The sequence below is a fragment of the Lynx canadensis genome, chromosome D2, assembly GCF_007474595.2.
Source record: "Lynx canadensis isolate LIC74 chromosome D2, mLynCan4.pri.v2, whole genome shotgun sequence".
NCBI classification, from domain to species: domain Eukaryota; kingdom Metazoa; phylum Chordata; class Mammalia; order Carnivora; family Felidae; genus Lynx; species Lynx canadensis.
Genome location: NC_044313.2, coordinates 56379022 through 56397474, shown reverse-complemented (window position 1 = coordinate 56397474; position 18453 = coordinate 56379022). Strand labels below are relative to the sequence as shown.

Genomic DNA, 18453 nt, shown 5'->3' with positions numbered 1-18453 from the left:
AGGCGCATGGGTGCAGCAGCGAGGAGCCACATGTCACACTGGAACACCCATACTACGGCTCTAAGGTGGGGGCGTGGGTGTCAGCTCTGGAAGAGGCCTTCAAGGGGACCCAGGTCAAACCTCATTTCCCAAGAGTGGAAGCCGTGTGCTGTGTGTTGAAGGTAACCCAGCCAGTTAGTGTCTTGGGACCACCTGACCAACTGCAGCCAGTATTATGTAGCTTTGCCAGGTGACAAAGGAGACCGGCCCCTCACTGCGGGGAGGGCCATGGGGCTGGGATGATGTGACATTCCCTGCCCTTCACCAAGGGCCTGGCCCCAGGCACTCAGAGACCACAGTCCCTTGGCCTCCTTGGTTCCGTGTTGCAAGTGAATTAAACAAGATGGAAGTACGTAAAGCATATAGCACAGGGCCTGACATTTAGTAAGTACTCACAAGTGGGAGGTTTTTTATTTATGATTTTTTTTTTTTTTTTTACGTAGTCTCTACAGCCAACATGGGGTGTGAACTCACAACCCCGAGATCAAGGGTCGTATGCTCTAATTGGGCCAGCCAGGGGCCTCACAAATGGGAGCTATTTTTGTTGTTGCTGTTGCTGCTGCTGTGGTAGATGTTTGCTGGTTATCTCATGCTGATTATATTACAACCCACTGAGAAATCTTTCGCCGATTTATGAGATTCATGACTAGAGCAGTGGTTTCAAACATCAAGGTATGTTAGAATCACCTGGGGGAGCTGGTTCAAAATTAGATTTCAGGGCCTAGCACCTCCTGGGTCTAATTTAGTAGGATACACACACACACACACACACACACATATACACACACACACATATATATACACACACACACACAGAGACTATAGACTGTATACAGAACATATAGATAAAATATATAGAGAACATACATATAGTATATCTAGAATATATATATATGTATTAAGTATATGTAATATGTATATTGTTATACATATTGTTATATATGTATACATATATATATTATACATATTACATTATACATATATATTATATATTGTATTTACTTCTTTATTTTTTATAAATATCGCAGGTGATTCAGTGCTGGTGGTGCAAGGGTCACCCGCACCCGGCTGCCTGGAGCCGGGAGCCCTCTGCCCCTAGCTGCGCTGAGCACTGTCCATTGGTGTCCTGCTTCATTTGATTTTCTTAAAAAAAAAAAAAATAAGTTACACATGCTTTTAGGAAAACCATCCAGAGAGCACAGAATCTTATGAAGTGGAAGGAAACTCCCTGGACCCCACTGCTTCCGTGCTTATGTCTGCGTTCCCACCCCAAGATAATCATGGTTAACCGTGGTTTGTTTCCAGAAATGGTCTCTGTCCGTACGAGCATATCCACTAATGTATAACGTTTCCCCCGTGCTCACTTGGTCAAAAACACGAAGAGGATCAGAGGATTGAGCAAGGATTGGCAAATGTTTTCAGTAACGTGTTGAATAGGAAATATTTTTGGCTTTGAAGGCCATATGGTCTCTGTCCCAACTACTAAACTCTCCATTGTAGCTTGAAGGCAGCCACAGCAATTTGTAAATGAATGGGTGTGGCTGTGTTCCAAAGCGATTTTAGTTACCGGACAGGTGGCAGGCTGGATTTGGCCCACAGGCCACAGTTAGCTGCTAGAGTACAATTTTGTCTCTTCACTTATGTATTTTGAACATCTTTTCCATATCAGCCCCATGCAGTGACTTTATTCTTGAACCGCTACATGGTACTGATAATATACTTAGCCACTTCTCAACTGGACAGTTAGACATTTTTCCAGGTTTTGCCGTACTAAACAAAGCTGCCATACGCTGTGCGCTCGGTTGACTACTCTCAGTCAACTGGAATGAATTCTCTGAGCAGAATTGCTGACTCCAAGGGTAAGAAGGAGTTTAAACTTTTGATAGAGATGGCCAGACTGCTCTTAGGCTTCTTCTTAAATTCAGATTGCCACATAACCTTGTGATTTTCATTGTGTAATCTTCCTGCTGATGACAATTTTCTCGTTAATTTGAAGTTTTTGTAATAACTACGGGAAAGATTCCACCACAACAGAGGGGACAATGAACTATGTGGTAACGAACTCTAGTTTATAATTGTTTAATAAATACTTGCCCGCCATGAAGCAATTTGCACTGCATTCTTGTCCACGTAAAAAGCAAATTCCCTTCTGCCCAGAAACCAGTAGCCCGGAGCAGCTCTTTATACACGTAAAGAACATTCTGTGCAAAAGCACAAGTGAAGCCCTTGCAGAGCAAATATGCTGATCAGATGGGACATAATTGCCTTTACAGCTGCAGCGTATGCAGGCCAGGGCTCGGCAATGGTGCAAGTGAATTTTGAATTTCCAATTGGAGCGCTCAGTCAGACCCTTTACACAACCGGGCCAATGTTGCAGATTCCCTTATCTGAAAAAAATGCAGTGATCCCACTCGGTGTTGTTGAGATTACAATTATGAACAACTAGCCTCCATTGAGCACCTGCTCTGAGCCCGGCACTGGGGAAGTCCTTCACCTCCATTCCTTCCACCCTGTGATGATGATTCAATGACCATCTTACAGATGGAAAAACTAAAGCTCAGATAGGCCAAGTAACTTAACCATGGTAATAATATAGTCAGGCTTGACTTCCAAGTCCTTGGGGGAAAAAAAAGTCACTTGCTGCATTAAAAACTGGCAAAAACCTTCGTGACTGATTCCTAACTATTGGGCCAATTTTTATGAAGTCCCCCACGTTGTATAATCTTTCGTTACAAAACATATTTCTCATCCTGACAAATAAATCACTTCAGCAGTCGTGTATGACCATGACTGAGGCAACATTTAAAAACAGACTTATAAAAGGAGTATCAGAAATACTGCTAAAATCTGAATGCTGACATTTCTGATTCTGGGTCCAGGCAAGATGGCATAGCCCCGTTTTTCCTTGCTCCTCACGGCGACACACAACTACAGACCGTGGAAATGGCAAAAGAGACAACCAAAGGAAAACCCCGGAAGGTGGTAAAAGGTGAGCTGGTTTGGGACCAGGACCAGAGAACAGCACAGTGGCAGGGCACGTGCGTCCTACCACCCAAGGGAGAGTCCTTCCCCAACCCTTAACCTAGCAATAGAAGGCAGCCCAGATAGACTCATTCCTCCCTCTTAGAGAATGGGTGTCTCGCTGGTGGGTGTGACACTACCTGGCAAGGGGGATCGCTGGGAGTCCAGCCAGGAATAAGCCACCAGGGACGTATTCTCTTTCCCTACAGACTCTCCACCAAGTATCCTAAGTGGGTGGGCAGGCTGAGCCTGAGGGAGAAATCCAGCTATCGCAGGTGGACAAGTCCAGGAAGCCTCTTTATCCCTGCAGCCTAAGTAAGACTCTCCTCCTCGACCCAGAGACACTGGCCTAGTCCCTGGCTAGATGGAGGGGATCAGTTTGGGGACCCACACATGCTTCCCCCACCAAGAGATACCCACCAGCCCCTTGAGGTGGCACCTGCAGGTACCAACAGAAGCTCCAAGGGCACCACATAAAACCAGGCAGACCAAAGTAACACTGCAAAGCTGCTGTAAAGTGCCTTTGAAACCGCAGTCCCCAAAGTAGGCCGAGCCCCATGTGCTAGCCCTAAGTGGGGTGACACCTGCTAAGACATGAGATTTAAATAGGGCCATCACAGATGAAATGTCTAGGATACTACTAACAATTACCCATCATACCGTGAACCAAGGAAATCGCAACTGAATGAAAAAAGACAATGGATGCCAACACTGAGATGAATTGTGACAAGGATTTTAAAGCAGCCATCTTAAGACTGCCATTAGACTGTCCATTGGAAATTCCCTTGAAATAGGTTAAAAAATAGAGAATCTCAACAAAGAAATGTAAGTTATAAAAAAGAACTGAATAAAAACCATAGAACTAAAAATACAGTTAACTTCATAGTTCCATTATAATGGCACACTTGCTCAGTGGTTCACTGTCAGAGTGCAGATGACGGAGGACAGGCTCCATGAACTTGGGGACAGAACAACACAGCTCACCCACTGTGAAAAAGAAAATAGGCTGGGAAAAGAGAGCTACGGGCCTGGGGACAGTAACCAAAGATCCAACCCTTGTATCATCAGATCGAAAGGAGAGGGGGGTTAGGCCTAAAAGGGTATTTGAAGAAATATGGCTAAAAATTCCCACATCTGGTGAAAGACACAAACTTACAGACCCAAGCTGAGCAAACCCCAAACAGGATACAATGCAAACATAGCGGTAACTATCTTAAATGTGAAATAGTGGAGCCACCCCGGAAAACAATTTGGCAGCTTCTTATTATTAAACTAAATGTGCATCTATTGAGGTGCCTGAGTGGCTCAGTCGGTTGAGCATCTGACTCTTGATTTCAGCTCAGGTCAGGATCTCACGGTTTGTGGGGTCAAGCCCGAGTCGGGCTTCCAGCTGACATCGAGGAGCCTGCTCGGGATTTTCTCTGTCTCCCTCTGCCCCCTCCTCCGTGCTCTCTCAAAATAAATAAATAAACATTAAAAAAAAAAATAAACGTGCATCTATCATTTGACCTAGCAGTTACAATGGAAGGTGATACTGACACACAAATGTGTATGGGAATGTTCACGGCAGCTTTATTTGTAACAGCCAAAAACTGCAGTGAGCCTGGAAGTCCTTCAACAGGCAAAACAAAGTTTGGTATGCATACCATGGAATACCACTCAACAATAAAAAGGGATGAATAAAAAAGAATGAATTTTCAAAAACATGCAACAACCTAGAAGAATCTCCAGGGAATTACGCTGAGTAAAAAAAAGCCAAACCCAAGGTTACCCACTATATGGTACCATTTATAGAACATTCTTGAAATGACAAAATTGTAGAACTAGAGGACAAATTAGCAGTTGCTGATTTGGAGATTAAGGATGGGGGGGTGGAAAGACCATGAAAGAGGAAAGCGTGGTTATAAAAGGGCGACAGGAGGTCGTGTTGCCAAAACTTGAGCATCTTGTAGGGTACAGGAACCTTCCTAGGCGACTCAGTTGTACACAACAATACACACCACAAACGAGTATAGGTAAAACTGGAAAATCTGAATAAGATCAGTATTCTGTCTCAAAGCCATTGTCCTGATTGTGACATTATACTATCGCTTTGCAAAATCGTACCTTTGGAGGAAACAGGGAAAGGTAGAGAGAGAAATTCTCTGTATTATCTCTTACAACTAACTGGATGTGAATCTACATTGATCTCAATGAAAAATTTCAGTTTAAAAAATCCACTTAATACATGCCATTACACAAGTAACATCTTATTTACAAATGAGGGAACTGAAGTTGGGTGGTTGGTAACTGACCTAAGGTTACAGAGTTAAAGTCGATAGGCTAGGATTGAAAATTCAGGTCTGTACAGCTTCAAAACACATGACCTTAATCACAGAGCTACCTGGGCTAATAACTCAGAATATAATGTAAATAACTCAAGAGTCCAATTAGTTGATTAGAGAAATTTAAAAAGTAACTATATCATTTCAAAAGCTGAGCAAGGTTTTGCTTTCTGCTAATATAAAAACTTCTGCTTTACAACGGGATGCTAGGAATTAGGTAAGAACATAGTATCGAGGCTACTGTAAACACAAGGCGTGTCATTCTCAGCTTCCTAAAAATCAAGCCAATTTTAGCCTAATAATTACAAAATTGAATTATAAGATCACGGATAGAAAACAAACGCCAAACGGCAACCCACGCCTCTTTGGTAACATCAGGTTTCAGATTAAAGTAAAAATATTATAAATGAAGTTTCAGCAAAATAATTTTATTTCCTAACACATGGTAAACATATACATCCAATATGTAGTTATCTTGCATGTTTATTCACAAATGACTTCCAAATTACAACTGCTTTGACAGTGAAACATGTACTAATAGTTATCTTAGTTGAGATATGAAAAATGCTTTTAGATGGATAACATTCTGAATATTGGTCACAGCAGAATTTGCTTTAGTTAGATGAGCTCTATGAATTTAAAGCTTTGAAAAGCTACTACTTTTGCATCTAATACTCCAGATGAACAGGACGCAGCAATATCAGCTTGTATTCCACAGAATTTTCCTTAGTTTTTCTGGTGATGGAACCACTTATCCACTGTATTTGGAGAAAAGAAAACCAAATTAGAATCTCTATTAAGAATCAAAACAGGGGCGCCTGGGTGGCACAGTCGGTTAAGCGTCCGACTTCAGCCAGGTCACGATCTCGCGGTCCGTGAGTTCAAGCCCCGCGTCGGGCTCTGGGCTGATGGCTCAGAGCCTGGAGCCTGTTTCCGATTCTGTGTCTCCCTCTCTCTCTGCCCCTCCCCCGTTCATGCTCTGTCTCTCTCTGTCCCAAAAATAAATAAACGTTGAAAGAATCAAAACATACCCGGGGCACCTGGGCGGCTCAGTCGGTTAAGCATCCGACTTTGGCTCTGGTCATGATCTCACTGCTCGTGGGTCCGAGCCCCACATCGGGCTCTGTGCTGACAGCTCAGAGCCTGGAGCCTGCTTCAGATTCTGTATCTCCCCCTCTCTCTGCCCCTCCCATGTTCATGCTCTGTCTCTGTCCCTCAATAATGAATAAATGTTCAAAAAATTTTTTTTTTCTTAAATAAATAAGAAGGATCAAAACATACCCAACATATATCCTACCATGGGTTGCCTTAAAAAAAAACTTCGACGTGACATTTCACAATGTGACATTACATGTGACATTTATAAGCAAAAAAACACTAATCACAGTGTTTTCTTTTGGGCTTCTTTACTCTTGATACTAATCAATACACACGTAATTCTCACCAGAAGAACCTTATAGAGAATTCTAAATCTACAGGGGGAGAGAACTGTTTTCTGGGTGAAGCAGCCTGTGGCCAGATTGGGATCCAGAGCCCCACCTGCTCCAACATCTACAAGGCATCTACCCAGCACCCAGAGGAGAAGACTGGGTCGTGCTTGGGAAACTGCCATGATGGGGGCTGGGGGGAAGGAGAGCCCGTGCAGCTATCTTTCTTCCCACAGACATTATGGGACTCTAGAAATGCCTCTTCTCCCCTTCCTTCTCTTTCTCCGTAGATGTGGTATGTAAGATGTATCTGTAGATACAGATATAATTTTCCCACACATACATACAATGTTTAGTGTAGTTTTACTAGAATGGAGATCTTACCATCTGTTGGTATTGTGCAGGCAGATTCACATGGTGGTGGTAACTAAAATAAAATATGAAAATGTATTAGTCTAATGCCAGAAAAAAATAAACTAAAAAAGTACACCAACACATATATTAAACAGAATCTGAACAGAAGAGGACTTCCCCAATTTTTAAATCCTAAAAATAATTTATAATATATAGAAACAAGGTAATGTTTGCTCTCCTGCCAAGAAACAAATTCAGGCCTCTTAGCTTTTGAAGGCACCCAGGAGAATAAACAAAAGGAAATGCATCTTGAGATAACTGATTTATGCATTTGCAATGATTTTATATATATACATATATATATATATACACACATACATAAAAAGTAGGCAGAGCGTTCTCATTGAAAAGTTATGATTGTTAGCCAATGGTTTTTCCCTTCTAATTTTTCCAATTCACCTCAACGTTGTCAGGATTCATGTATAAAGACAAACCTAAATATACTGGCTTCGTTGTTAAATTATTCTTTTTCCTTGTAATATACCCCACTTACAAGGCTACTAGTAAGAAGTCAGACTTCATGTTTTCTGTTTGTTTTCCTTAATTAATATAGTTAATAAGAATAATTTAGGATTATCTAGTTCAGTCTTTTGGTTAATCCAAATAATTGAAAATAATACAAAGTCAAAATTGTAAGATTATGAACCACTCCTGCACGGTGCCTGAAACTTGACCACTTTCTTAGTCCTTTCTATAAAAAGTCAAGTAAGTTCCCATTAATTCTTTTGTGAAAAATGGCCTGTGATAGGTACGCAGGCACTTGGGTTAGTCGGTATATTCTGGAATCATTTTGATTGTTACAAATTATACTGTTTTCTCATCTGCCCTGTTAGTGTTGACTAGCATCCTTCTTAGCTTCTTCCTTCAGTCAAAGGTCTACTTGTGTGCGCTCATCGTTTGCAATTTCAAGACCTCACACGGTAATATGCATGAGGAGGAACTCTGATATTTGTTGAAAGAAGTACTTTCCTTCCCCATTAGCATAGTTTTTTTTAGCCACCAGGAACGGTCTTTTTCAAGGAAAATTCTACATACAGCATCCACAATAGCTTTGGCAGCATCAGGATCACACTTGAAGGGGCTCTCAGGCACCGTAGTATTCATGCTGTGAAAGAAAACAAAAGTAGTCATGAGTCATAGTAACGAAACCTGTCTATTAAGAGTTAAAAAACAACAGGTTGAGATGGGAAGCCAGATGAGATTCAAGTTGGGTTTACCTGAATCAAGTTTACTCAAGTTGTAGGATAGAAAATCAATCTATACAGAAATCTGTTACATTTTCGATTCACTAATAACAGACCATCGGAAAGAGAAATTAAGAAAATAGTAACACTTGGGGCGCCAGGGTGGCTCAGTAGGTTAAGATTCCGACTTCAGCTCAGGTCATGATCTCACGGTTCATGGGTTCAAGCCCCGTGCCGGGCTCTGTGCTGACAGCTTAGAGCCTGGAGCCTGCTTCAGATTCTGTATCCCCCTCTCTCTCAAGAATAAACGTTACCAAAACAATTTTTTTAAAAAGAAAGAAAATAATAATATTTACAGTTGCATCAAAAAGAATAAAATACCCAGGAATAAATTTTTTTTAAGTAATCTCTGTGTATGCTCTAAGTAATCTCTATGTGGGGCTTGAACTCACGACCCCGAGATCAAGAGATGCATGCTTCACCAACTGAGCTAGCTGGGCACCCCAATTTAACCAAGGAGGTGGGAGATCTGTACACTGAAAACTGTAAGACATTAATAAAAAGAAATTGAGGAAGACACAAATAAATGGAAAGATACTCCATGCTCGTGGACTGGAAGAATATGGTCAAAATGTTCATACTATCAAAAGCAGTCTACAGATTCAATGCAATCCCTATCAAAATTCAATGGCATTTTTCAAACAGGACAAACAATCCTAAAATTTGTGTGGAGCCACAAAAAACCCTGAGTAGCCCAAAACAATTTTGAGAAATAAGAGCAAAGCTGGAGGCATCACACTCCCTGATTTCACACTACCTTACAAAGTTACGTTAACCAGAACAGTATGGTACTAGCATAAAAACAGACACAGAGATCAATGGAACAGAATAGACAGCCAGGAATAAAACCCATTCATATAAAGTCAGCTAGTTTACGGTAAAGGAGCCAAGATATACAATGAGAAAAGGACAGTCTCTTCAATGAATGGTGTTGGAAAAACTGGACAGGCACAAGCAAAGAATGAAACTGGACCACTATCTTACATTATACACAAATATTAACCCAAAATAGGTTAAAGACTTGAATGTAAGACCTGAAACCATTAAACTCCTACAGGAAAACACAGGCAGTAAGCTCCCTGACATCACTTTTGGGGATCAATTTTTGGATTTATCCAAAAAGCACAGGCAAACAAAAGCAAAAAATAAGTGGGACAACATCAAACTAAAAAGCTTCTACACAGCAAAGGGAACCATCAACAAAATGAAAAGGCAACCTACTAAATGGGAGAAAATATTTGCAAATCATGTATCTGATAGGGGGTTAAGATCCAAAATACATATATAAAGAACTCATACAGCTTGACAGCAAACAATCAATCTGATTAAAAAATGGGTAAGAGCATCAGACAGAAATTTTTTCAAAGACACACAATACAGTTGGTCAACAGGTACATAAAAACATGCTCAATAACACTCACCATCAGGGAAATGCAAATCAAAACCACTGTGAATCACACCCATTAGAATGGCTATTATCAACAAGCCATATCAACAAGGTAAGAAATAATAAGTGTTAGTAGGATGTAGAAGAAAAATGAAGCCCTTGTGCACTGCTGGTGGAAATGCAAATTGATGCAGTCACTATGGAAAACAGTATGAAGTGTCCTCAAAAAATTAAAAATAGAATTACCACTTGATCCAGCAATTCGACTTCTGTGTATTTATCAGAAGAATACAAAAACACTAAATGGGAAACGTGTATGTACCCTCATGTTCACTGCAGCTTGATTTACAACAACCAAGACATGGAAAAAACCTAAAGGTCTACCAATGAATGAATGGATAAAGAAAATGTAGTGTGTACATACACACACACACACACACACACACACACACACACACACTCTGGAATATTATTCAGCCATAAAAAAGAATGAGACCTTGCCATTTGTGACAACATTATGCTAACTGAAATAAGTCACACAGGAAAAGGTAAACACCATGTAATCTCACTTATATGTGGGATCTAAAAACACAAAAAACAAAACCACGCTCATGGATATAGAGAACATACTGGGGGTTAACTGAGGCAGAAGGGAGGGTGGGTGAAATGGGTAAAGGGGGTCAAAGGTACCAATTATCAGTTATGAATAAGCCATGGCTCAAACTCACTTGTGTGCTCTCTCTCTCTAAATAAATAAACTTTAAAAAAATGGTATATCTAGGAGATGGGATATTTTACAGAGATGGAATATTACATATTATAAAAACATTTTTTAATGACATGGGGAAATACTTATAGTGTTAAATATTTCAAAAATCAGGGGCGCTTGGGTGGCTCAGTTGGTTAAGCATCTGACCAGCTCAGGTCGTGATCTCATGGTTTGTGGGTTCGAGCCCCACAACGGGCTCTATCCTGACAGTTCAGAGCCTGGAGCCTGCTTCAGATTCTGTGTCTCCCTCCCGCTCATGCTCTGTCTCTCTCTCTCAAAAATAAACAAACATTTTAAGAAATTAAAAAAAACAAAAACCATAAACTATAGATGCAATATAATCTTAACTACTATTATTATTTCAATTTATTTTGAGAGAGAAAGAGAGCACGCACATGCATGGGGAAGGGGCAAAGAGAGAGGGAGAGAAAGAATCCCAAGCAGGCTCTGTGCTCAGTGCAAAAAAAGCCCAATGTGGAGCTCAACCTCATGAATTGTGAGATCAGGACCTGAGCTGAAATCAAGAGTCAGACACTTAACCAACCGAGCCACCTAGGTGCCCCCCCAAATTTAAATATAAATAGATGCTGTTGTGAGTGTGGAGTATGTGTTTATCTTGCATAAATGGGATCATGTTAAGTACACTACTAGGAACTTTGCTTTTCTCCCTTAATATGTTTTGGATATCATTCCATATCAACATATAAAGATATTCTTTTAACGTGCCATATACTGTCCTATCATATAGATGTACTTAACCATTACATTTTTCCTTTTTGCTATTATAAAGGGCACTATAATGAACATCCTTATACATGTATCTTGGTGAACTACAGATATATTCCTAGCAGTAGTGGTATAAAGAAATACACGCAATTTTAACTTCTGGACTAGATATTGTCAAATTCCCCTTCACCAAGCCTGTACCCATTTATACGCTCAACAACCATGTATGTATGTTCTTGGTAACCCTGGCTATCATCTAATTTTTTTTAATTTTTGCAAATCTAATGGGGGATATCATTATCTTGCTGAACTGCATTTTATAAATCATGAGTGAGTCTGTACACCTTCTTATATGTAAACTTCCTTTTTCTATCTTTTCTCTCCATCTATTGAGTTGTCTTTTTCTTATCAACTCGAATAAGCTATTTACAAATTATTTTGCCCCTTGTTGTGTTTTTTTACAAAAAAACTGGGAAAAATGGTCTCCTGATACATAAAAATATCACAAGTAAACCTTTCTTTTATGGATTTTGAGTCTGTGTTCTATTTAGAAAGGGCTTCTCTACTATAAGCTAATTAATAGATTAACCTATACTTATTCTATAATTTTTTTGCATCAAAATTTATGTTTCTGGGGGCGCCTGGGTGGCGCAGTCGGTTAAGTGTCCGACTTCAGCCAGGTCACGATCTCGCGGTCCGTGAGTTCGAGCCCCGCGTCAGGCTCTGGGCTGATGGCTCGGAGCCTGGAGCCTGTTTCCGATTCTGTGTCTCCCTCTCTCTCTGCCCCTCCCCCGTTCATGCTCTGTCTCTCTCTGTCCCAGAAATAAATAAACGTTGAAAAAAAAATTAAAAAAAAAAAAAATTTATGTTTCTGGAATTAAATACTAATGTAAGACGAGGGCCGACAGGCTGCACCCAATTAAATAAGGGTGCATTAATTAAATAAGGAAAACATGCTGAGCTGCTTCCCTGGGGAGCTCATGAAGCACCTACCTGGTCACAGCACCTTTTAAACACAAATCGAAACAGCCAGAACATGGTGGTGGTTGCCAGTGTGTATCTGCCATTAAGGAGAATAAGGAGGAAGGTCAGGATCTAGCCTGTTTTCTTCCTCAACAGCCAGTTGGTCCAACACCATTCATCCGTAATACTTTACTATAAACTAAATTCCCATATGGCATTGGGTCTACCAAACTCTAACAGGACTGAGTAATCTGACTTTCTTCTTCAATATCAAACTTTGGGTAAAACAATATCACTCAACATTATGAAAATAATTAACACTCCTCCCCCCACCTCCAACACTACCCTCATTTTTTTTTTTTCCAGAATTTTCCTGGCTATTTTCACACGCAAATTTTTCCTAACGAAATTGAATGTTATTAAGGAACATAGTTTACTTTTCTTTTTATCATATTTTATATTTCTCAATAGTCTTAAACTGCTCTTCTTATGGGTCTTGCACTGTCTTGTTTATACCTTGGTGTTTTGTTTTTCTAAGTTTATTTATTTTGAGAGAGAACACATGTGTACAAGCAGGGGAGGGGCAGAGAGACAGAGAGAGAATCCCAGTGCCCACCACAGGGCTCAATCTCACAAACCGTGAGATCATGAACAGAGCTGAAATCAAGAGTCAGACATTTAACCAATCGAGCCACCCAGTCAGTGCCCCTGAGTATCATGTATATTTTAGATACAAATCTGTTTCTTTTCTTTTTTTTTAAATGTTTATTTATATTTGAGAGAGAGAGACAGACAGACAGACAGACAGAGTGCAAGCAGAGGAGGGGTGGAGAGAGACTGAGACAGAATCTGAAGCAGGCTCCAGGCTCTGAGCTATCAGCACAGGGCCTGATGTGGGGCTTGAACTCACAAACGGTGAGATCGTGAGCTGGGTCAAAGTTGGAGGCTTAACCGACTAGGACACCAGGTGTCCTGGTGTTTCTTTGTTTGTTTTTTTTTTATTTTTATTTTTTAACGTTTATTTATTTTTGAGACAGAGAGAGACAGAGTATGAACGGGGGAGGGTCAGAGAGAGGGAGACACAGAATCTGAAAGAGGCTCCAGGCTCTGAGCTGTCAGCACAGAGCCCGACGCAGGGCTCGAACTCACGGACCGCGAGATCATGACCTGAACCGAAGTCGGCTGCTTAACCGACTGAGCCACCCAGGCGCCCCTGTTTGTTTTTTTAAATACTATTCCATATGAGACCTTTTCCTCCATTATAGTTTCTGTAATCACTTGTATAGAATGCTATCAATATACATACACACTCATTTTGTAATAGGGCACCTTTTTGAATTATTTCCTGGGGTTTTCTAGGTGCAAAATCATATCATCTATGACAATTTGATCCTCCATTTCCAACATTGCTGCATCAAAATACATCATTTCTCTTATATACTTCATTGGCTACTATTTCAAGAACGACATTAGTTAAGTGGTGATAGTGGGCATTCTCTTGTAAACCTCTAAAAACCCAAGAGGAAGCATCTGATCCTGGACATGGGTTGGGGGCCAGACAGACTTGGATGTGAGTCCTAACCATGAAACACTTATTGAAGGATGACTTTGGTTAAGTTTAATTTCCCTGCATCTCTGCTACATGTTTGGCAAATATTAACTGCTCAATAAGTATTAGCTATTATTAGCAGTAGTAAATTCTGTGTGCATGGTAGATCCTGGTTTAGCGGCAACACATCTTACATATTTAGATCAGAGCAAAACTCTTGCACTCAACCTTATTTCACTCACTACATTCTGAGCACTCTGCTTGTAAGCCTTTCTAGTTACCCTCACAAAGCTCTGATCCCACGGTCCCTTTTATAGTTTTAGTTTGTACTTGTTCAGAGAGTATCTCATGAGTACTTTTCAGTTGCTTATATACCTACCTTCCCACTTACTTTAGCAATGACTCACAAACCAGCCATCCCTTTTCAAAGGAATGTAATAATACAGTGTGTTTATGGTCGTTAAAACCTTTGGAGCAAGCTGGTCTGCCTTCTGTGGTAAACACACAGAGAAGAGTTCCTGCTTACCAACTGATCCCCTTTCCATCGATCTTCTTCGTCACTAATGCTCTCCAGTGGTCATGAGTGCTTTTAATAATATCAGTTGCAAAATCCTGTAATTTGAAGATATGCATTACAAAGACAGATAAGTGTCTTTTCCTTATTATCAACATTTTGCCAAAGCCTGAGAACTTTGTCTTTTCTAAATTCGTTTCCTTGTGTCAGAAATGGAAGAGGACATTTAAATGAATCGATATCAAGGCTGTCTTACCTATATCTTTAAACATTTGTTTTATGGTCATACAGTCTTTAAATGGTAACGATATAGTTAAGTTGGTCTCGATACAAACGGGCCGAAAGCTACACTTCTATATGACACACTACCTTATCTTTAAATTCTGCATTGAAAGCAAACTGGTTCTCCGGTTTTCCATCAGGAACCTTGTACCTTCTAAACCAGTCCACAGTAGCTTCCAGGTACCCAGGTTTCAGCCGCTTGACATCGTTAATATCTAAAAAGAGGACAAGCAGATTGCAAGATGAATATGTAATTGTTCATGCAATACAAATATCAAGTACGTACTTTGAGAGAGCGATAGGATGGATTATCAAAAAAGTTCAAGATAACATTAGAGTGAACCACCTTGCTGAAAAGAGAACACACAGACATTAAAAGGAAATCATCTAGTGTCTTAGAATAGCTCTGATGTTAAGTACTAAGAAAACAACCAATACAATAGTAACTTCTATTAGAGAGTTTTCTGCCAGGAACTGGAAACAAAAGACCAAATATGTTTTTATTATACCACAGTGAGGAAAACTGTCAGAGCTGATTTAACTCTCTGACTGCGAACCAGACATTGAAAGGTATGCTGGATCCGGACTGCAGAATCCTGAACACCAGATCCAGAAAAGAAAAGGTCGGCAAAAAAGAATCCAGTCAACTTTTGTTCCTCATCTTGCAAAGCTGCATACAGAGACACAGGAGTGGTCTCCAGAGCTACCAGAACTGCCTCCTGATGCCACATCAAGAGCCTACCAAAGACAGCACCAATTCTGTGCTGTTGCCTCTTGGGTTTGGCTTTCCTAACCAGCCCGGCAGTCCTTGGTGTTGTAGCAAGCATGGAACCCCAGGCTTACTTTCGCGGGTTCCCACAAAATAGCAGGGCAACCTGGCTATCGGGGCTCCACAACGACCAAGAAGATCAGTGTGTCTGAACTGACTGCTTTAGTGGTAAGTAGTCCTCTTCCATGGCTCTGTGTGTATCTCTCCCAGAGGTGTGGCTAGTCAAGAATTCTCTCCATCTAGCAATGCCAATAAACTCTTCAGATTATAACAGATGACAGACAGACACTATCTTAGGCTGACTTGGAGGGAAAGCTGCATACTATTTGCAGCATGGGGCCAACCGCCCAGAGAAAGTTTTCAGTACTCCAATAGCCTCTACTGCAGGGCAAAAGGCCACATACATGTTTTAGGATTCCACGTACAAGAAATATCCAGAATCGGGAAATCTATGGTGACAGCAGATTAGGGATTGCCAGGGCCTGGGAAGAGCAGGGGATAGGGAGTGACTGCTTAGACATAGAATGATGAAATGTCCTGGAACTAGACTGTGGTGATGTCGTGTGACTTTGTGAATGTATTAAATGCCACCAAATTGTACACTTTAAAATTGTTAAAATGGTAATTTTGTGTTAAGTGAATTTTACCACCAAAAAAAAAAGGGGGGGTGGGTAATGAAGTACTGATACATGTTACACTGCAGATGAGTCCTGAAAACATTATGCTACGTCAAAGAAGCTAGACAGACACATTAACATACAATCCCATTTGTGTGAAATGTTCAGAACAGGCCAGTCCATTAAGACAAACAATACATTAGTGATTGCCAGGGACTGGGGGAAATGGGAACAGGGAGTGGCTGCTAATGGATACAGAACTTACTGTTAGAGTAGGGAACACGTTCTGGAATTAGACAATGGAGACAGTTGCACAACAGAGTGAATATATTAAAAATCGTAGAATTGTACACTTTAAAATGATGAATTTTATAGCATGCAGATCATATCTCACTCAAAAAAATTTTTTAATAAATAAATAAAGCAAGAGAATGCTAGTATGTATGGAAGGAAAAGAGAAAAGAGTAAACACAAACTACCAGATTTTTCCTTTCCTGGAATGAAGGAGAAAATTTACTCAATTACTAAGTTAATTACTAAGAAGTTCACTGTGCGGAATAACAGTGCTTTGTCAAATGTTTTGCTTCTCCATTCTTTAACAGTTTGAAGGCGTGGGCTTATTCCTTAGTGCTTACTGAAGGTGATTCTGTCTCTATAGGTTAAATTTGGTGGGGAGTAAGATTTAGATGTAAAGACTTTAGATCTTCAGATTTCCTTACCATTGTAATTGGCTGCATCAGGATCATCCACATTAATGGCAATGACTTTCCAGTCGGTTTCCCCTTCATCGATCATGGCCAGTATGCCCAGAACTTTCACACTAATTATTTCACCTCTTGCACATACCTAAGAGTCAATAACTACAGTTAGGACAATACCACAGAATGAAACTTTGGAAGAAAAGTTTTACTTGGTAGATAACAGGAAACAAGGAAGATGCCAAGTTTCTGCAAACTTACCATAAAATGGTTTCTTTAGGCAATTTTTAAAAAGCTAAACAAGCAGATCCCTGTCTTATCAAAACTGAAAATAAGTACCCTTGGAGGCCCTAAGAAAATCAGTAACGTAGTTGAGGATAATTCATATTTTTTGAGGTGTCATTGACTGGGCCAAAAAATAAATCCTCCATAATATGTTCCAAACACATATTTAAATGTGCTTTCTTTACTTTTTATTTTATTCAAACAACTGAATTAGGCAAGTCAAACAATATGATTTAACTTAATGAGTTAAAAAACTGAATGCCAACTTTCTTTTCGGTTGTTAACTATTTCCCTCAGCCTGAGCGGTATCGTAAGGAAATGATAACTACAGTCGTGATGTGAGAGTTGCCCTACTTGATGAAGAAATTCCGACCATAGAGCTCCAGCTCCTGAGGTTGGCTGACATGGGTCGGTTCACTGACCGTTCCGAGCAAGTCGGCAAGGTTTGCCTTGTATCGAGATGAAATCTGCCTCCTGGTACTCTACCCGTTGACTAGTCATCTGCCTGCCAAAGCACTGCAGAACACAACTGCTTCTTCTGCGTGCGTGTATACATACATTTTTTTAGACTAAGTTTAAATGCACACATTATAGTATACAAATGCTTAGCAGAACTAGAAGTTTTAACTTCTCAAAGAGACATCACTATTTCACTAACATGCATATATTTTATTCACAATATTTTTTAAAGTATGAACTTTGTATACTTCGTTACTATCATCTTGACACTACAGAAAAACATTTCAGATTCCATTACCTTGCTTCCAATTTCACACACATCGATTGGGTCATTGTCACCGCAACAGCCAGTGTGTTTGTCATTGTGTCCTGGGTCTTCCCAAGTCTAAAAATTAAATTAATTAATTAAAAATTAAAAAAAAACTAAGTCTGAGAGTATATCATTTCTATACAAGCTACTGACAAAGTGGATCATGTTTGCATTAAAAGATAGCAGCCCATGAGTCTTTCTACAAAAATATGAATATTCAGCTATTTTTTTCTCATTTTTAAGAAATTTTTGATTTACATCTAAGAATCTTCACTACACACAGTAATTTTAATTTTTTTTTTTAATTTTTTTTTTCAACATTTATTTATTTTTGGGACAGAGAGAGACAGAGCATGAACGGGGGAGGGGCAGAGAGAGAGGGAGACACAGAATCGGAAACAGGCTCCAGGCTCTGAGCCATCACCCCAGAGCCCGACGCGGGGCTCGAACTCACGGACCGCGAGATCGTGACCTGGCTGAAGTCGAAAGTAATTTTAATTAAATGCTAGGACCCTATTATGCTAAATATGCTATATACACTCAACTAAATATTCTATGCTAAATACGCTAAACTGAATTTAAGATTTCTTATTTTTGTTTTTTGTTTTTTTAAGTTTAAGTGTTTTTTAAATTTATTTTGAGAGAGATATAGAGAG

General features: G+C 40.0%; 1 protein-coding gene across 1 annotated transcript in view; it reads right to left on the bottom strand.

Moving 5' to 3' along the window:
* Positions 1–5791: 5791 nt before the first annotated feature.
* The window catches only part of PPA1 (inorganic pyrophosphatase 1), a 30398-nt gene continuing 17736 nt past the window's right edge, over positions 5792–18453 (bottom strand). Inside the window, exons 5-11 of the mRNA XM_030334083.2 lie at positions 17786–17872; positions 16765–16891; positions 14747–14874; positions 14390–14475; positions 8261–8330; positions 7196–7238; positions 5792–6142 (exon numbers count right to left, since the gene is read on the bottom strand). Coding sequence (XP_030189943.1) covers positions 6111–6142; positions 7196–7238; positions 8261–8330; positions 14390–14475; positions 14747–14874; positions 16765–16891; positions 17786–17872 — 573 coding nt within the window. The 3' untranslated portion in view covers positions 5792–6110. The remainder of the gene's footprint in view (positions 6143–7195; positions 7239–8260; positions 8331–14389; positions 14476–14746; positions 14875–16764; positions 16892–17785; positions 17873–18453) is intronic.